At 38.0% G+C, this 21,934-nt stretch overlaps 1 protein-coding gene across 1 annotated transcript; it reads left to right on the top strand.

The window, feature by feature from the left end:
* Window positions 1–370: 370 nt before the first annotated feature.
* On the top strand, window positions 371–20,257 carry creb3l2 (cAMP responsive element binding protein 3-like 2). The gene is made up of 12 exons (XM_079622709.1): window positions 371–947; window positions 11,435–11,663; window positions 12,276–12,466; window positions 12,554–12,638; window positions 14,704–14,885; window positions 14,967–15,113; window positions 15,216–15,274; window positions 15,868–15,936; window positions 16,114–16,213; window positions 16,342–16,465; window positions 18,439–18,673; window positions 20,065–20,257. Exons 1-12 carry the CDS (start codon window positions 852–854, stop codon window positions 20,132–20,134), a joined length of 1,587 nt encoding a protein of 528 aa, XP_079478835.1. The 5' UTR covers window positions 371–851; the 3' UTR covers window positions 20,135–20,257.
* The last annotated feature ends 1,677 nt before the right edge of the window (window positions 20,258–21,934 follow it).

The following is a 21,934-nucleotide window of genomic DNA, read 5'->3' on the forward strand; positions in this document are numbered from 1 at the left end:
TTTTTGAGTCATCCATTTGTTTGGGCTAATTTTACCCATTGATCTAATGCAGTCATTTGGTCCTATTTTTTTCTTTGCCTCAAGGATATTGTGATTTTTTTTTTAGTGCGCTTTAAAATAAAAGTTCACATTTCAAAATATTTACCCGCAATACGAATCCATTGACAGCTACATGAGTTGAGGCGGTGCACACAGTTTGGTACTCTTGGCTTTACACGGTTTGTCGAGAGCTCTGGTCGAGAGATAATGCGGAGTCATCCTTAATAGGAGCAATTTCACGTCAATCATGCAGTAGCGCTCTCCTATTGGTCAGACGGTTTGTTCGTCTTCCGTGATTTTCGTAATTCTCAGAGTGAGGTGAGCTTTAAACGTAACAGCTCATCTTATTGGTTGACGCATGGATTCCAAGGGCGGGACCTCAGATAGGAAAGTTGAGTATTTTAAGGCACATTTATGCGTAGTTTTTTTCAAACAGCGTAACAAAATACAAACCCCTTTAATAGCCCATATTTTATTATTTGTTTGGAAACATCTGAAACATTCCCTGAAAGAAATATAGTCCACAAACGGTCTTTTGTAAACAAATTTTGCCATTCCCATCATTTCCCCGCCCCAAATTCCTACTCGCCTGTGAAGGGGAGACATTTCTCAAGGAAGCTGAGAGGAAAGTTATGTGAACAGTGGCGACAAACTTATAATCAACTTTCCGTTGACAGTAAAACATTCACTTTGAATCACGGTCGGACGAGCCATTTGACGGATACACTATCGCTAACGCGGACAAATAGTCGTTTGTGGAGCCGTTGAAGCGACTGCGCCTCGGTGTCGGTTTATTAGACGCAGATCGAGGCATGGAAATTATGGATATCGGGGAACCGTTTTTACAATGGGACAAAAATCTCAGCGAATTGTCCGAACCCGGGGAAAACGACATTTTATACAGCACTGTAAGTGGGGATCTTATAATTCCGTTGCACGATTGCCATATTTCACTTCGCATGTTTTGATGTGTTGCAACTAGTGTCAGATCATCCAGAATGCATTTAAATGACTCTAAACCATATAATTTATAACTTTTAGTCATAAAAATAGTGTTTATTTGACTTGATCGTTCACTGAGAAAGTTTAAATGAGATCTATACGATTACTAATGTGCCATGGGTTCCACTTGGCTCCAAGGGATAAAGTTCAGATGGTGGAGTTGGCTGTATCATGTAAGTTATAGTGCACTGCTACACAAAGTAATGGTTTTAACCCATTTGGATAAACTCAGAATATAGGCCTCGAATCTTTGAAGTGTTGTTGCAGGTTATGTAATAATAGGTTAGTGTTCCAACTTCTGCTCAAAGTGGCCTCTACTTGATGGGTAGACTGCTGACTAATTAGGGGGTTCACAGTGGGTAGTTGCAAAGGGAATTTGGTAGTTGGTGCATGTAAGTTACTAGGCTACTTTTTTATTCGACATGAAGATTTTAGTTTAAAATGTATCTGAATTCATAAGGGAAAGTGCATTTTTGGTCTTATATTTTTTTTAAATCGTTTTTATCTGAACTGATTTTTAAAATAGTCCTGATAAAAAGTTTTTTTTTTAAAGAAATGTGTCTATAAATCTATTGCCTACATATTCCATGTAGTCTTTCAACCATTATGAACTCGCAACAATTTAAAAAATGCTGTTTAAAATGCAAGCAAGTCACACCGTGGGACATGTCAACTTTATGAATGTAGCCCATATCATACTACTACCACTACTACATATCTACTACTCAAATTTATGACATGAACAACACATCGAAGGAGGTTAATTGCACAAATGTGGTAAGTTACAAGCAGTTTCTAAGCAGAGATCCCATTACCAGACGAGGCACATAACTCTTTTCCAGACAGCATCAAAGCAGGCGTTGGAGGTGCAACAGTTTGGTTTGTCTGGGATTCAGAAACTGACAGGATCAGGGCGGTAACATACACTTCCATGAGAACTGTATATGCTTTGTGAAGGTTGAGGAATGGTTTACGTTCTCCTTCACCTTTAGAACAGAACGGGGTCTTTGTTTAAGACCCCCCACCCCAACACATGCATGCTCCCCCACCTCATTGGTCTCTATGTGCCAGTTCTCCTCACTTTCACTCTTGCTCCCCAGGGTTTGTTGACATGGAATTCCACACAACAACGCAAACTGTTCTCGGTTGGAGCTGTAGGCTCCCCTGAAGCTTTCTTTGTGGACTCGGTCTGTTGAAAACATCTGTTATCATTATGCATGTTGCATCTGCGCAATGTCCTTCTGCATTATGAGTCAGCTGCATTGCCATGCTGTGCCGGTCGACTTTCAGATTTGAATTTATGCATATCTGAAGCCAATCTTCTGACAATATAATATTTGAGGAATGCAAACATGCCCTTTTTATGACTTAATAGGCCCAATTATTGTCTTCTGTTCCTGATAGTTGCAATTATGTCTCCTTTGTCAAATAGGAAGAACTTGTACAGTACAGTGTGTTTGTACCTTCATGTCACTTACTCTTTAAGCAAAGACTCAGTCGTCATATCTCAGGTGATTTAAAGTAGTAAAAATAACCCAAGGCTCATTCCTCCCTTTAAGACAGGGGTTAAGGAGATGCTGAGGGGAGCAGTTCAGGCATCATGATCAGCATTTCTTAGTGCTGATAATCACACTGACACGATTAGCCAGGAAAGCACATTATCTCCTGCAGAGTGGGGCCTTGTGGCAACCAGATGTACTTCCTGAGCCACTCGAAAGCCATTCTTGGTTTACGGCAAATATGAGGAAATCCGTGCTTCAGCAAGAGCATGTGCGCTAAACTGTTTATTAGTGCTAAAGACAACCATTATCACCCAGTTCTTGGTTATTTGCATAGCTTCTGTATCAGATGATCTCATCTGATGATTGGATGTAATGACCAGCTGATATCACTATCAGTTCAGAAAGAATTTTCGTTCAGCCTGATTTATTTTTCTACACTTTTTTTTATTTTATTTTTTATTAATACCAAGAATATAATTTTGGAAAACTCTTTACTATTAGCTATGATACCAGTATTTGGATTAAGGCAAGATGGTTCATATCTGTGCACAGCATAATTCCAGTTAACTAACTACTGGGTGGGTGATTGTTATACAATAGAAATGTGTCAACTGTTAGTGATTTTGTTATACCGGTTATACCAGCTCATCCTATTAGAATTAATTTTTGATACATTTTCGCAATTTGTTTTGTGTTTCATAACATGAAGCTGTTTTTGCATTGATACCATACTTATCTTTCTTTTGTTCTGAATTAAATTAAGCACCTTTAATAGATGTATTGCTTTAATGTTAACATAAAAATGAGTTTTCACTGAATTTCCTGCATGAAGAAGATAACAATATGAATGACTCGTACTCTGAAACACACACACACACACACACACACACACACACACACACACACACACACACACACACACACACACACACACACACACACACACACACACACACACAGGCCAACATTCCCTTTCTATGGTCACACACAATCAGTGATGTTAAACACTGGACTGACGAAGATATCTTAAGAAAATAAGTTGTCTGTCTCGACCGTAGAGGCCGTGTCTGATTGTAAACACCAGCACAAGAGTCTGGCCTCACATCTGGTTTGCGCTGCGGCTGATATTATGTTTTTAAGATCTCGTGTGACTGGAACAGACTGAGAGGCTTCAGTGGTCAACTTGTGTCTAACATCACAACCGTTATTTCCATCAAGAGGTACATCCATTTTGGTTCAAGATCTTGTATTGACAATGCAAGAGTCAAGCACTCTGTAAAGTCTCCTCCAGCACATCCCAAAGACTTTCATTGAATTTAAGGTCTGAACTCAGCGGTGCCGATTCATGTGTGAAAGTGATTCTTCATGCTCCCTCCCAACCATTCGTTCACAATTTGAGCCTGATGAATCTTGACATTGTCATCCTGGAATATGGCCATGATGTGTTCCTACATGGTTGTTTAATAAATTATACACTCTCCATCAGTTAGGGTTAGAAGAACTGTTGCCAAAAATATAACATGCTAGACATAATAATCACTGCAATAATGATCCAATCATAGACTCTTAAGCATTTGCCTATTTAAATCCAAACAACGACTTGTATATAATACACTCAAGACACTTTAGTAACTGCATTGTGTCGGTGAGATTTGAATGTGTATTTTTTATACACATAAATAGACTGTATGATGATTTAGGGCATGGCAGTTTATTGACAGCATCCTGGTGCTTAAAATGTGTGTGGACAGTGGATAGCGTGTCAGGGCAGACTGATCTTGTAGCGCTGAGCTCTCTGACATTTTGATAACATTTGTCACTCAGGAGTCACGTGGTGTTCTTTACAGCGCCGTGCTACTGATGACTCAAGCTTCAGTGGAGCGCTCTTGTGGGACGAGTCTGCTGGCAGGCGGTCTGTAGTGAGAAACCCTCTGTCTCTCTGCTCTCTGTGGGCCGGGTGGACACAGGCTGGGACTGTTCTCAGAGAGGGCAGGGTTTCCGTGAGGCCCGGCGCCCGTCTTTCTTGCAAGCTGCATCATTCTGCGATGCACATTCTTGCTCTTTTGCTCTGAATGGATGGTCTGTGTAAGCTGCAACTTGAGCCTGAACCTTCTCTGAGCACACACATATTCATTACACATTCATTTTCTTCATCGTGATCTTGTGGTTTCACTAGGTCTTGTCTAAGTGCCCCTCGGTGGCCGATCTTTCTTTTTGATTCAAACAATGTATTTTTGGTGGTGGTGAAGTTGTAATGGAGGTGTTGGGATGCGTGAAAGGGTTTTAGCTTTGGGAGTATAATGTTGCATGAGAACCTCTATTTTCTGAGAACAAAGCCACGGATTTTGTTAGTGAGCTGCACGTTTGGCATTGGCAGTGTTTTTTTTCCCCACTTATTTTATCATTTGTTTTGCAAAATAAATTGAGTACCCAACTCTTAGTAGAGCATTCATGTTCTCGTCCGTTTATATTTTGTAGTATATTATTTTTATATCGTAGATAATCTACATTATTTTTATTATATAATATTTTAATTTATATTACCATATTGTTGTTATTTGTTATTTAAACAGTTGTTTAATACGATTTTAATATATTTAATTTACTAAACCATCCTTGTAGTAAAGCCTATTTTATATAATCAAGTGAATAAAAGGTACTTGCTCATTTAATTGTTCAAACTCTTATTATTTTTAATGTGATCAAAACAAACCAAATACCAAAAATGATATGAGTACACAAAAAACGGACTCCTTAAATTAATATAAAATAGGGCTGTGAAACGATTAATCACGATTAATTGCATCCAAAATAAAAGTTGTGTGTACAAAATGTGTGTGTACTGTGTATAATTGTTATATATATAAATACACACACATTGTATATATTTAAGAAATATTTGCATGTATATACTGTATATAGATTTATATATAATTTATATTATATTATTATTTTATATAAAAACAACACATTTTTCTTAAATATATACATGCACGTGTGTGTATTTTATATATATATATATATATATATATATATATATATATATATATAAAAAATAATTATACACAGTACACACACATTTATTATGTAAACACAAACTTTTATTTTGGATGCGATTAATCGTTTCACAACCCTAATCTAAAACGTTTGAGTCTGTATTTGCTGACTTGATATTATATGTATTTTAAACCTAAAATATGAATGTTAAAAAAAGTAATATAGGCCTATACCATGGTATGGTGGTATGCATCACTCATTTACGTCATTGCTTCTTGTGTATTGGACGTGTCTTTCACTCCATTCAGTTTTACTGTTCCTCCTCGCAAAGAGCATCAAGTCTTTCCAATCAATCCAGATTGGATTTTTGTCATCCGCCGTCACTGCTTGTTTACATCTAGTGCACTTTAAGGTCACTATTGACCAGATGTTGATTACAGAGGAGCCGTTTCCTGGACCCCTGGAGTTACAGAAGTCGCAGACACCACTGCAGTTTCTGTGCATCTCTCTCTGCTGGGGGAAGGGAGGATGGGACGTCCTTGAATATGCAGGATGTGTCCGGTCTTGTTTTGAATTTACAGCTCAGTCTCTATCGAGGCCTCATCCCTGATGTAAACTGAAGCCGCAGCTGCGATGGCACAAGTTTCACGCTCGGCCCCAACAGTTGCGCACAAGCAGCTTGAACAAGAGCCAAGCGAATTCAAAACACTCTCAGAGAGGGTGGAGTGAATCATTGAAAAAGTGATGGACTTCTGGTGGGATTTGTCTTTGGCACAAACAAGATGTGCAATGTGAACTTTAGGATAAGATACACAACTTTTCCCACAAAAGTCACATTTATTTATATAGCACTTTAAACAATCTTTAGCTTCAACATTGCTTTAAAGGGTTAGCGCCCCCCCCCCCCCCCCCAAAAAAAAAATAAAATAATTCTCGTTATGCGAGTAACGATAGGAAATGTGAATAAAAGTTTAAATCCTAAATTAAATCTGTTCATCGTAAAGAGCGATCGTATAATCAGCTTTATGTGCAACTGCTAAAGGCCCACGTAAACCTTTCATATTATATTTTATTTATTTTTTACTTTAGATTATTGTCCTTACGCTCTTTGCTCTTTTCCTCACAATAATTAATGGAATTTGAATTTCACTCTATCATTAACGTGATTATTGATCTGATCTATAATTATGATCTGATTAAGACAGGAACGCCAGTTTCTTTTCAAAGGAACTTTATCATTCAACTTTACCCTGATGTAGTTTATTGGGAGACGCTGTTTTGACTCATAGCAGCAGTCATTAAACTCTAAACAAATGTCCAGTAAGACCGGTTAACTCAGAATCTGGGTCAAAAAGACCCATGTTATCCAGTCAAACAAGGCCACCAGTTTAATGTACAAAGGACTATGTTTTTTTTTTTTTTTTACAACAGCATTCAAATAGATCCGTCAACCATCCCGTAGTCTGTTCTGTTTAAGAGTACAAACATGCTGGATTTCCTCAAGCCTGTGATAAGTCTGAAGCGCTTCAGTCCAAAGTAAATCGATTTTTAGTGGCTAATATCAGTGAGTCAAGTCCAACTGTGCGTAATGGACAAGGTCCAGCCTCGCGAGCGCTGATCTTTGTCTCCTGCAGGTTCAGCTTTCCTCACATCTGTTTTGCTGCTTAAAGAGTTGCGTCATCTGCGTCCAGATCTGGCTTGTAAACTTCCTCTTCCTGCACACATATTCACGACCCCCTTAAAGGGAAAAAATTACAGATCACTGTCGCCACCCCCAAACATCTCTGTCATCACTGGAGGAGCGGCTTTAACAACTATTCGACTCTCCAGCTGGGCAAAAACTCAGAAACCCTGCCCCCAACACATGTACTTTACACCCATCCAAACTACGGACAAAGAAGCCTTCACTCCCAGAATCCACCCAACTGGATGCAGGCATTCATAAGTCTTACTCAAACAGCATACTACTCAAATATACTGTAGACCTATGTGTATTGTGCACAAAATTTTAGACATGATTGCAATTTAAACCGCAGGTTATCTCAAATAATTGCGATTAGATGATTAATTAATAATTGCGACAGGCCTAATGAAAATGGACAATCATATTTATTTCTGAGATGATGGTATTTAAATGAAGTATAGACTGTGCCGAATGCAGTGCACTTCTATTCCATTGCCATCTGGTGAAGGAACTGATCCCAAACAGGCACTTATAGTGATTATTTCTATCCTTGAACCTTAGGAAACCTCACGTCTGTCCTCCTCCAAGTGAGCGGTCTCTTATATTCCTCTTAGAGAGCAGTCGACACCCAGCAATTTTCAGCAATCATCATAATCATCTTATCGCACACTCAAGAGTGTCAGATGTAATTGCATATCGCCCATGACTGATGCAGGAATGGCATAATAATATGGTGACTCTGTTCCGTCATAATCCTACCATGTGAGAATTCATCAATTTTGCAGTGAGATGGAAATGACTGCTGCAAATGAACCTAGAAGATGACAACTATGTTATGCCACCTCTTGATAACTTTGATAACTTTACCCACTCCTGACCTGATTTGAACTGCTTCTCAATGGCGTTCCGTTGCTTCTTCGTTCTACACGGTGCTTGCCGTATAGATGTTTTTTGCTATGGTTTTTGGTCGAAGAAGACATTCCAGAAAAGCAGTTCTTTGCCAAATATGGAGTTCGAGCAAGTTCACAAGAGACATTTTTAGAGAACTGCTTATATGAACACATACTTAAAACGTGTTTGGGGTGGGCGGCAGGCTCTGTTGGAACACCTGCATGCATTTCTCATGCACGTCCAGACGTTTTCTCACCGAGGTCGGCTGTCCAGACAGAGCTGCTGTTGAGTAACAAAAGTGGAAAATGTAGGACAAGGCATTCCAGAGCGGCTTTGTCAATCCTGACACCCATGCGTTCTCTTGTTCTCTCTTTACTTCTTCGTGTTGCTTTGTGTGTTCATTTAGCTGTTTTCTTTTCTCTCTCTGTTTGTCTGTTTTTTGACTTGGCTAACCTCTGGATCTGAGTCAGTCTGTAATTGATCCCATACGCTGGCTTCTCTCCATTTTGATCCTCAACTGCACCGCTTTCCTTCCTAGTTTGCTCAGCATGTCTCTGTTTAACTCATTTCTTTAACATGTTTCCTGGAGGCTCTTTTCCAAAACCTTGTGAGCTGCCTACCTAGACAGCATTTTTAGGCATCTATGTTTATTTGATAGTGTGCGCGAATGCAGGCGCTCGACACATGCGCTCTAGGAAGTGTAATCTTTGTCTATGTCTGCTCTATTTTTCTACAAATTTTTTTATTCTTTTAAACTGACCTTCGCATATGCGTAAAAAACAAAGTATGCTTTGGGCTTACAGAGATAGTTCACCCAAAAAAATATATATATATCATCATTTACTCAACCTCATGTCATCCCAAACCCATAAAACTTTAATTCATATTCGGAATAAAAGACTAAATTAAATATATTCATCGATCGAGTCTCTTCAGAAAATTTGAAAATTCATATGGATTAGTTTTACGATGTCTTTATGAACTTTTTCATAAGGGACTATGGAGGGACCAAAATCTCTCAGATTGAATTAAAAATATCGTCATTTGTGCTCCGAAGATGAACAAAAGTTTTACGGGTTTGGAACGACAATGATTTTCATTTTTGGGTGAACTATCCCTTTAAATGGGACCGCACTTTATAACAGCATTACAAGCTAATCCCACAATACATTGCAAAAGTGGTCAATGTATTGATTTTTTTATTTTTTATGTTACAAAATGTTTTTCAATGGGGTTTTCAAAATGTTTGTGTGCCATATATCTTTATACTTATTAGAGTCATGCAAACATTTTGTGTGGCAAAACTTATTGTGTGATGTGCAAAGTTACTGCACATTACTACGAAGAGCATTAAAAAAAATCAGTTAGTTAGGGTATACTCTTAAATAATCTTTTTAATTTAGGGTTTGAAAGATGCATATGTAGACATCAGGCTAGGTATTAAAACAAGTTTTTCTGGAACAGAGCCTCAGTTTTGTTTTCTCCCACTATGAATGACCCCTCAAATGACATAATCTTGACAGGCCGTTCTGTTTATAGTTAGTGTTAGCCAATCTGAACTATCTGCTAGATGGCCTTGACAAGTACACTCTGCACTATGCACCGCAATAAGTATGCATTTCAACACACTGTGTATATGCATTTCATCTTCTACCAGATACTGCCAAAAACGGAATAATTCGCTAATACGAGTTCGCGAAAAACAACACGGCATAGTATTTGAAAAACATTAAGTGAAAAGTACCCGGATGACCTACTACTTGCGGCGAGATTCTGATGGGCACTTTACTAGTATCCCATGAGGCCACGGGAGAGGATTTGTGAATGGTTGTGAAGCGATGCAACTCTAGGTCATGCGACAATGACAACATGGTGGATGTAGTACGTCCAAATTTCATATTCTATATAGATCATATTTTTTTAATGGTCACTAAGCAAGTTTCAAACCATCTACCTACTCTACCATATATATCCATATGCTTTTTTAACACGGTGTTGGTCTGCCGTGTGCTATATTACTGTCAGTCGGCAGCACCAAGCGTCATATCCCGCTGTATCAGATTGTGCTAGCATTGTTTGATCTTATAATCTGCCTTTGTTGGCTGAACCCAAAGACCTGCATATTGCACCATGCGTGACTGTACTGTGGATCCTGCTGGTTGTTCACATGAACAGATGCACATAGAGGAGACAGCAGTTGTTTGAATGTGTGCATCTCAGAGCTGCATTGACCCTCTCCCTGTGGATGAGCTGCCTGGACTCTGACTCATCTGTGCAGATGGAGGCCAGTCTGTTGTGATGGAGCGCTTTCAAATTCTATTGCTATAACTTTGCACAGACACCATTTGTAAGCAATTCTATCACGCTTGTACAACTTTTAAAGTGTTGTGCTTATCCCAGTGTTTCATTGTAAGTGCATTAAACATGTTTATTGTTTGTTGTGGTAATCCACAGCGAGTCAAAAATGCTGAACGTGTTGAATTCAGACCATTCCTTCAAACATCTGAGAGGTTCTGCTGCTGTTAGAATATGGAGGAAACCTCCATAGCACGAGTTGGCACAAGTGCTGCGTTTTAAGTGATTTTATGTGATTAAAAAAATGGATGTCTGGAAGGGTTTCAGCCTGTCCAAACCTGTTTGAGGAGTAGGGTACCATGTTGAGGTGCAGTAAGAAAGGCTGGAATGCACCGATAGGAATGCCAAGGAGAAGAGAGGCGGCTGTCTGTCTTTTTTGGACCCGAATCAAAATACCTCACCAGGATCAGAACGAGCCGTCTGATTGGACGGGAGAACCCCGTGGAGTTACCCCGTGGGCACTTGCTCTGATGTTTAGTCTGTTTCCACAAAATAATCCATATTACTAAAATCAATCAATCAATCAATCAAATCAATACAATCAGAATCAGAAATGAGTTCACAAATAAAATATATTGTTTAAACTGTTAATGCCTTTAGTTATTTTGGAATAAATGTAGAAATGCTTAAAACACGAACTTAATGAGATGTATACATGGTTTTAATAAATGGAACATTAATTAGGCCTTCATTGCTAATATATAAAAATACAAAATAGAATTGTATTTGATTTGAACCAGGAAAATGTGACATTAAGTGTAACTGGGACATGAATTTACATATGATTTATTTATTTGAAACTGTGAGGACCCCACTGAACGCCACTGTCTGTTCCTCCAGGCTATGGGATCTGATCTTCAAAGAATCTTGCTGATGTTTTATGATTTGCAATTAAGGTCTATTTAACAAGCTGTGGTTTAATGAGCACTTCATCTGAACTCAAACTCCTGTTCTTCCTGTGCAGCACTTCACCGAGCTCCTAGATGATCTGTCCCAAGAAGCTTTGCTGGGGCAGTTGTTAAGCGACCCGTTCCTGTCCGGACGTGGAGATGCCATGGACACAGAGGAGGAACTGACCCCTGCATCTCCAGTGCCGCCACACATTCAAGCTGAACACAGTTACTCGCTGTGTGGAGACTCGCGCCCACAGTCGCCCCTTTCCCATCTGCCCGGGGAACCTGGCAGTGATGCCGGTAAGCTTTGGCCTGTGAAACTAGTTTCATTTAGTCTTATAAAGTGCCCGTATTATGCTCGATTACAAGTTCATCGTTTTATTTTGGGGGACTTTATTCTAATTTGTTTATTTAAATTGAAATGATAAAATTGTGAGAATTATTAAACGTTTTTTTTCTTTTTTATAAATTGTTTAAAAATATTCCAATTATTTAAAAAAATTTTTTTTTTATTTTTTATTGTTGTTTAAATGATTTAAATTAAAAACATTTTAATCCTATTATTAATTTAATTTACGGCTAAGCACACAGTAATAAGTAAAATAATAAAATTATAACAAATATGTATGGATAATAATGTATACATGTGCAGTGCTGATGTAACCGCATGATAAAGTCTTAGAAATAATGCCAGGACTGAAATTAGGCATTTCTGTTGGAGAGATGAGCTCCCTTTGGTGTGGACTTTGTGCTTTGTAAATTTGCGGTTTGTTTACATGCACAAACAACTAAATAGCACACTAAAGAAAAGGTCAAATCAAATAAAAGCACTATAGGTGCCCTTTTAAATGCAAATAATTTCACATGTATATGTCATGTCTAGCATCTGTAATTGAACTCCTGTTTTATTAGGCGATTCAGACAATGACGAGTGGCCCATGGAGGAGGAAGATAAAGGGCTGAAGATGGAGCCCCTCCTGTGCGACCCACCCGTCCTGCTGCCCGCCCTGACCCTCAGCCTGACCCCCGAGGGTCCCGCGTCTGAGCCTGTGACTGACACCCGCGACCCCACCCTGTCTCGGACCCCCCCTCAGGCAGCACAGGTTAAACCATGACAACACCCATATAGTCAGCGCTTGAATGAGTGGGTGTTTGATTGACGTGCTGATGTGTGTGTGTGTTGTTTGCAGGTGAAAGAGGGCAGTGAGAGTTTCAACCCTCAGATTAAGCTGGAGCCACACGAGGTCGATCAGTTCTTAAACCTCTCATCCAAAGGTAACACACTGTTTCAGACATTTTGTGTTGTTGCACTGAAAATAAAGATCATTGTTAATAGTATCAAGTCCATTATTAATACAAGATATAATATACACTGTAAAAAAATAAAAAAATAAAAAGATTTTTTTTTTGGAAACTGACAATTACATATTGGCTCAATAAAAGTCCTACATCCAAACAACTGTATGTGTATGCGAGAATTCAAATGCGGATTGATTCGCGGGAGAGCGAGCGGAGCCGGTGCTGAAGACCGAAACAAACATTCCCAAGAGAATACAGATATTCATCGCCACACGTTTCAAGACGTTATGGTGAGTATCGAGCTCTGAAATTATTCTCCAAAGTTTTGCTTTAGCACCCTGTAGGAAGTTTTAAAAGCCATTTAGCAGTATCGAGTTCATGCATTCATTGGTTTCATGATTGTGTTTTCCTGGTTACCACATAATTATCTGACGGTATGTCTAAAATACTGTTTGATCGATTCGACTTCTGAGTTGTCATTAATGTGATGTGTGTGCCGTGCAACCGCTGAACACAGTGCCGTTAGATTGCAGTTGCCGTCTTCCTCTTTCAAGGCTTTTTACCTTTTTAAAATCACACACGTCAAGCTTGTGATTTTCTTATTTATCTGTTTTTTTTATCGCTCGTGTCCGTAGCTTTAAGCTGTCCTGAAAAGCTGGATATATTTACATACCACGAATATCATACCAGCAAAATCTACATCGACTGACTGTCTCATCCTCATTATAGAATTAAGTCACTTCTGTTCTGTCACTTGCCAGATGTGATGCGGGGGAACTTTGTCATTCATTTGTATTTCTATTTACAGGGTTTTAATCTATGCAGTGCTGCTTTTGAAAGTTTCCGTCACCACATCAAGACATCCTGTTACTTCTGAAGACTTCTTGAATGTATTCAGTGTTTTTTCCTTATTTAAAATAAGGTATTCTCACCAAATATAATGTTGGAATTGATTTTTGTTAATAAAGTGATGTGATAAAATGACAACCCTGTTGTCTGTGTTCTGTATTTAATGTATTCATGTTTTTCACACATTTTTTTTCTTTTCTTTTGGGACAGGCTAATTGAAACATTTGAAATTGAATAACATAACATATCGTCACCTTCCTAAAATAATTTTTTTTTTTGCATAATTCATCTTCTGGTGATGATGGCCACCTCTGGTCAAATCGCCCACATCCTCAGTTGAACAGATCATGCAATTCTACCCCTGTAGTTAATGGCCTATGTCAAAAGACAATGAGACTAGGCAATTTCACAAGCTTTTCAAGATGGCAGTTGCATCAAGAAGAACGGAAATCTACTCGACCTCTCAAGTTAGGTTCAGTTTTTTGTTTTCTGAGAAACCTGACAAAATGACTTGGCCAATTATTTTAGGAAGATGACGATATTGAAAAATGTAGATATGACCAGTCTCTAGAATTTTTTTATTTGTACAGGTCTCAATTTTTTTTAGTGTACGTGGTCATTATCATAAACAAGGTGATATTTTTCAATAATGACCTGCTGACCATACATTATCACACACTTGTGCACTTCCAAAAAAAAGTTTTTGATTTTAGTTTTCAATAAAATAAATACATTTTAATCATTTTAATTATATACTTAAAAAATATGTATTACATGTACTTACCAAAACAATAAACATGAAATATTGAATAATATTCAATTAATTTAATTGTACTAATTGAAATATTTTATTATTTTAGCAATCATTTAATACTTTTAAAAATAATTTGTCAGTTATTTGAAATCTAAAACAAAACAAAACCTAATAAATGGATATGAAATGTTGATTTTAGTTTAAAATGATTTAATTTTAATCATTGAAATATTTGAATTTAAATTATAATTTAATCCCTTAATAATTTAAATAGTTTATCTTATTATTTGAATACAGAAAGATGTGAAACAAGATTCCAGAGTGATACAGGAGACAGGAATGTAGCACAGCTATGCAGACAATTCGTATATTACAAATATTTGCCCACAGAATGCTATGATTGACCAATCAGAATCGATCTGTGATGTTTTTCTGCAGGCCTGGAGTCTCTGCACATGCCGCCCACTCCTCCCAGCTCTCACGGCAGCGACTCTGAGGGAAGTCAGAGCCCTGTACACCCCTGCGCCCCCGCCAGCCCCACACAGACCCCCGCCGTCCTCAAGGTGGCGCCAAGAGCCCCTTCTAACCTCTCCAACTCTCCTCTGCTGACGGCGCCACACGTGAGTACCACCAAATCTCGTTAATTGTTCGATTTTATTAAAGGAGATGGTCAAGTGAACTCCTCTGGTCTCTTCTGACAGAAACTGCAGGGCTCAGGTCCTCTCCTGCTCACTGAGGAGGAGAAACGCACGCTCATTGCTGAAGGATACCCGGTGCCCACCAAGCTGCCGCTGTCCAAGGCCGAGGAGAAAGCGCTGAAGAAGATTCGCAGAAAGATCAAGAACAAGGTTGGTGTCAGACTTCAGCCTTGCGGAAAAACAACGCATACTTCAAATCTAAGTACTAAATGTAATGTCCGAGACACTAACACTCGTGAATTTCCCTGTCAGATATCAGCACAAGAGAGCCGCAGGAAAAAGAAAGAGTACATGGATGCTTTAGAAAAGAAGTAAGTCTGATTTGATTTACGATCACATTATAATTGTAGCATTAATTAAATATGAAGTTTAAAGATCAAATTGATCAAGCGTTAAAAGGCTGGTGTCACTCAGTGACTCTTAAAGGCAAAGTGAAATCAATATGCATAATCATTAAATGCATAATGAATGTTCATATTGTTGTGAATGATTCATATGTGCACATTATTCCAATTTCTATTCATTAAAGTATTAAGTATATCTTGCTCCACTTCTAAAACCAGTCCTGTTTTTCTTCTTCTCATTAATTAAAGTAAAATGGGTTGCAAATCCAGTTTCACTTTGCAAGGATTTACAAGTGAAATATTTTGGTAGATGCATGAAACCAAAGACTTGAGATATAAAAAAGATCATATAAGAAATACTGATATGAAATATGTTATTTAATTGTAGTTTGGCAAGTAGTTTTTGAGATTTCAGGATTCCCCTATTTAAGAAGATTAAGGTCTTGGATGCCTGAATTAGCTGCCCGGAGGCGTTGCAAATATGGCCTACAGACTTTTATTTCCTTGAAAGGGACTTTGATGAAACTCATGTGACATTGCAATACCCTCTCCGTCCACAGGGTGGAGACATGCTCCAGCGAGAACAATGAGTTACGCAGGAAAGTTGAAACACTGGAGTGCACCAACAAGTAAGACCCTCAAACCTTTCCATTTATATACACTACTACACCTTAAGGTGATCATTAAATAATTTTCTAGTCATTTATTTTCGCACTTTGTTTCCTTTGCTGGTTGATTTTTCAGTGATTAATTATACATCATATGCGAACTGATTTGTATTGATTATGTAAATGTATGTGTCTCAGGTCTCTGCTGCAGCAGCTGCACTCGCTGCAGGCGGTGGTGGCAGGAAAGGTCCCGCGGTCCTGCCGGGTGACGGGCACCCAGACCTCCACATGCCTCATGGTGAGAGCTTGTGTGTGTGTGTGTGTGTGTGTGTGTGTGTGTGTGTGTGTGAGAATAAGTGGGAGGAAGACCAATGCAAACAGAAGCATTGCTATTTCGATAAAGCTTGTAATGTGTTTGTTGTGCAGGTGCTGGTTCTGTGTTTCTCCGTGTTCTTGGGGAGTTTCTACCAAGGCCTGAGCCCCTGCTCCTCTATCACCAAAACAGGCCTGACCAGAGAGATCTCCATACAGGAGTCATACACTGCTACAGGTGCGCATGCTGGGATTGTGCTAGAGCACACCAAACATGGACGTGACATATTCAATTTAGTTTTAAATAATTTGGATTTTTTTAAATTGCAATACATTTGTTTTATTTAAACCATAGTTTTGCGATTTGTATAATTTATTAGAGGTACACATGTACTTAAAAAAAAAAAAAAAAAAAAAAAAATATATATATATATATATATATATATATATATACATACAGTTTGTATGTATATATAGACCGATATATAAATATAATAGATTAATTAAATATATTATATTGTTATTTAATATAAATAAAAATCAGTAATCATCTTCATATTTTACACATCAGTTGAGGCTGTTTATTTGTTGCCTAAAGTAATTTATTTTTAATTATTTAAATAATTTAAATTTAAGTTTATTATTTGAGAATAAAAAAACTTATTTTACATGTACAAAAAATTGTTATTTAATATCAATAAAATCAATAATGATCTTTAAAGATGTGCTTTACGTTTGAAAATGTCAACTTTTTTAAATGTATAATGATATGCAAATCTTTTAGCGTATCAGTTGTCCGAGGCTGTTTATTTGGGGTCTGAAAGTTCGATTTAACAAGCGGCGCTTGTGTCTATTGCAATCCCTCCTATAATTTGCTCATTATTCTCTGTCTCTCGCTGACTAATGAATAGAGGAATGGCTGTATTTGGATCCATATTAAGAGGCTGTAGTCGGCGGCCCCACTCTTGAGCTTCTGAGAGTCATTATCAGTGGTTGAGTGGGGCAGTAATTATCATGCTTTTAAAAGCAGAGCGATCAGTTCATCATCGCTGATCTCCGATCTCCCTCCATCACGTTTCTCCCACGCATGTTATTCAGTGTACTGACTAAAGACTCCAACTAATAAAAGAGATGCTCTCTTGATTTCAGCCCTTGATATTAATATCCATCTCAGGTGATCCAATCACAAATGCTCAGCCGAGACACTTAAGCGGGGCTGCAAACTCTCACGCATTCTGACGTGAGACTCACACATTGACACTTTTCACACGCTCTCACACCACACATCCATTTTCTCACGCAGAGAAAAATCGCGAGGCAAAGAGGACACTGACACCGACAGACAAGGCAGAGTTGGCTACTTTTGATATGAAACACATTCTCAGCTCAACCAATTTTATTACCAAATTACAAACAATACCGTTTTGGCGTTTGTAAATGTGACGTGACAGATCGCTGTAGCGCCTCAGTTCAAGCGGCATGTGAACCAATCATCTCTTATACTATTTACTAGTTAATAGGAAATAAACACCAATGAACAATAGGTATGTTAAAAGATACCTTACAACTTACCGAAATGTATACGCCTCATACAAAATATTGATCCATCAGTTGATCAAAGTGTCACATAACTACCTCAGTAAAGCCATTAAATGACCATGCACGTTAGTTGGCTAGAAAAATTAGCTATAGAGAGGAGTATTTTGATAAATATGTGCACTATATTACATATTTATTATATTTTTACTTGTATCATTAAAATATTATAACGTTGTTTATTATAATAAACAATAATTTGAGTTGTTATTTTTAACCTTTTAATAATACCAGCTGAAGGCTCCCTGTGTTTACAGAATGTATGTATCTACTGTATATCTTATATTTATCCAAAAGAATCGACATTGAATCAAGATCGGAATCAAATCACAAGAATTCAATTGAAATCGTGAAATTTGTGTCAAGCAATAAAAATACAGTAGCCAACAGTGAAGTAATTTTACCATGTAAACATTGTAACGTGTCACTAAAGTAAGCCTAATAAAATTCTGTTTAATTGTCAAATGTTTTTACAATCACAATCACTTATTGTTTTCACTCCAAGCTAAACTCAAAAGTTGGCAGCCCTGACTTTAGCATTTGCATTTGGTATTAACCGCTCAAATGCATCTTTATTTGTGATAAGAACCATGAAGATGTTCGTTCTTTCCACAGTGAAGTCCCGGAACCTGCTGAGCTTTCAGGAACACGGGGGTCTGGACGACCCCCATCTTGTCGGGTTGGGCGGGGAATATCCTGGACAGGATGATGTCATGGCGGCTTGGCGCTTAGAACAGCAGCACAAACAGGAACAGACGGAGCTGCGTGAAACGGAGCCCCGCCCACTTTTACTCAACACCAATGAAACGCACGCGCAAAATGCGCTTCTTATAGACCTGCATTCTCACAGGTAATGCACTTCCTTTCATGACTGCTTGATTTGATGAGCTATAAAGTGTGGATCAAAGGCCCTTTAAGGCTAATTCATTTCACTGAGTCCATCTTTGAAACGCCCCTCGGGCAGCTATTTCAGTCGTGCAAGTATAGCTCGTATCTCTTTGAATGGGGAAACACTGAATTCTCCAAAGCTGTTTAAATGTACATTTTTTAAATTAAATTTCATATTTGAAATAACTAATGACGTCTGACAACAACTGTCAAGCGGCACTGGTTCTGGGAGTATTTTTTCCTTTCATTTATCCCATAGGGATTTAAAATACAAGCCATGAACAAAGCCAACGAGCTACGAGGTAAATCCTAAAGTTACAAACTTCGATTTTAAGCAAAACAAAAGTACAAATCGGACAAAAATACAAAGGTACAAGACTGTGCACTTAAACGGATTCAGTGATAGAAAGAACTACAATCCCATGATGCATTGCAAAACAATGGAGAAATATAAAACTATTCATTTACAAATGTTGATTATATACATATAAAACAATATATTTGAAGTTTATTGCAAAATATGCATATATATATATGAACATTTAAAGCTACACTGTGTAATTTTTTAAGTTGATTCAAAATTAATGTATAATTACTTCTTCCAACTAATCAAGTATTCTCGTAAGTGTAGAATCTGCCATTTATAATACATATGAGTGAGTCGATCGAATGGCGGAAGCCTTGTTGCGCCTCCATCTTGAAAATACATTAGCCAAAGAGGGACATACCTGGAAATTCAAGCTTCGCCTTTCCCGTTTTTACACTCAGTGGCACCGTGATGAATGAGAGGGGGAGATTACTTGCGACTGCCGGCAGATTTGAAATAATATGGTCACCGTAGGAGTTAAAACGCCCTCGGAATGGGAGGGGCTAGAAAGTAATATTCAGTTGGTAGTCATATACAATTTCACCGCTAGATTGGAGAAAATCCTACACAGTGTAGCTTTAAGTATTTTGAGAACGTAGTGAGATCGACTCGATTACATAATTCGCAGTGCTTCATGGGAGTGGGCGCCTGGGCGGAGCTAAAGAGTTATTTTGCCGCTTGTTGCTTTTTTCGACTCTCTGATTGGTGTCATTTTCTGTACAGCATCATGGGTAATGTAGTTTTTCACAGAAGCAAATACCATCGATTAACAACCTCGTAGCTCACAGTAGATCTGTCTTTAAAGGTTTACAAGTTATTGTTCAAAAATCAAATGGAGAAAATGAATGGAGTTTTTCCCCTCCGCAACCTGACTGTTGCCCTCTATTGCATGTTGCACTTTCTGCCATTCATAGTAATACGAGTGCACCGCACCGTCTTTGTATGTCTTTGGTGTGGATGTAAAACAATCTGTTTTCTTTTGGCAGGTCCGAGAAGTGGTCAAACGAGACCGCTAAAGTCATACAGTTGGAGAGGACCGTCAACGAGACATCGTGAGATCCGGCTGGTCCTCCTCCACGTGTCCTCTTCCTCTCCCCTGCAGCGGCGGGCCGATAGGCTCTGTATTTATAGATATACTATATACTTTAAGTATTGTTTTACTTAGAAGTCCTTTTTTTTTAATAAATACGAAAAACCCAAAAATGTATTTTTATTCCATTACAGCAGTATATCAAATTTTGATACTTCAAGTACACTGTTTTTTTCAATATTTTCATTCCTTTTTTTTTAATATGCTTTGAATTTTTGTTGTAATATTTTTTGTTTTTGCCTATTTGCCCCATGCTACTGAGAACATGTGTAGTAATATATTGAATTCACACGATGTAGCATGTCAATTTTCAAAACTACATTCTCTTCAGGCATCCAAAGATTCATACAAAAAAAAATATTATAATCGGACTGTATTAATAAATAGAATCAAAATAATAGGCTGTGTTTACAGTACGAAGATGGCAATTTTCCAAAGCATTTAAAAACGTCTGAATATGTAAATATTTGCAGTATCCTCTATTGTAAGATGGAGGAAGTATGTTGGGAGAGATATGAATTAATGTGATTGATATCAGTGGAGATGTTTGTCATTGAGGGCAATAAAAGAGGGACAATATGGACATGACATGAAAAGGACGGACGCTCTCCAGCCCACAGTCCCTCGTATGACGTTGCCCTCTTTTATTTGGTTTAAGGTCTTTAAAGGACAGATGGCCCTTTTTGTCTCTGGCTGGCCACCATCCAAACCCACGTCTGCGCTCCTCTGGGAGTAAAGGATGCTCACTGACAATTCTAGCGTTCTCTTGCCCAGATATGAACGGTTGTGACAACCTGAGTCCTGAGCGATCTGCATCCGGGCATGTGATGGACTCCTTGCACTGTGTCCCCGTAGAATCGATCTCTTATTTATTCTTTTTAGCATGCCTGCGATCCTTTTATCCTGGAAACGAGAGCATTTTGAAGGAGATTGTTTTGTCCTGATGCGATGCATTCAGATGCAGCGTCCATGCTTGGTGTGTTTCCTCTGTATTTGGTGTAATGAGTGATTTATGACTGCAGTCTTAATTATGTTACACATTCTTTGCATCACAATACAATTTCAGGCTCTTAAAATGATCTTCCTGAAATCACTCTGCCTTGTTTTTGTCCTGTTTTCTGCACAGCAAATAAATATTTTCCTTAGTAAAAGCATTATAAATCATGTGTCTGAGTCGTCATTTTGCTGCTTTTATTAAAATATTACATTAGCCAGATTTATTTGTGTCTCACTTGGACGTTGAGTGGAATTAAGTATGTCTAGAGAGATGTTTCTATGTCATCATATGACTACTCTGATGCCTGACTATTAATTATTTTCATTGAGACTGGATCTGCATTACAATTTTCCTATCCTTGAGGGTTTTATGCGAAAGAAAGGTGTTTTCTCCTCATCAGAGAGCTCGGATGATTTTCTTCATACCTTAAATCACATTAGCCAAATTGAATTAGAAGAAAAATGCATGTTCTCTTCAGACTCTCGTGACTTCTTGTTTCATTTCTTGCCGTTAAACTCATGTTGCTCAATTTACAGAGCAGTGAAGGTCTGTAGTGTTTTGGGTCTTTTTATTAGCAAACATCTTGTGTTAACCTTTGCATAAATGTGCTGTGTGTACTGGGCATATCGAGACAAACACTGAAAAAATATTACTGATTTAGGTTAATGTGATAATATTACAATAATATTAACATACAGTATTTTTCTGTCAAATCAAATGACCAAAATAATAATCATACGACTCAATGAGATAATACTATAATAATATA

Source organism: Phoxinus phoxinus (genome assembly GCF_949152265.1).
Source record: "Phoxinus phoxinus genome assembly, chromosome: 9".
Classification (NCBI taxonomy): domain Eukaryota; kingdom Metazoa; phylum Chordata; class Actinopteri; order Cypriniformes; family Leuciscidae; genus Phoxinus; species Phoxinus phoxinus.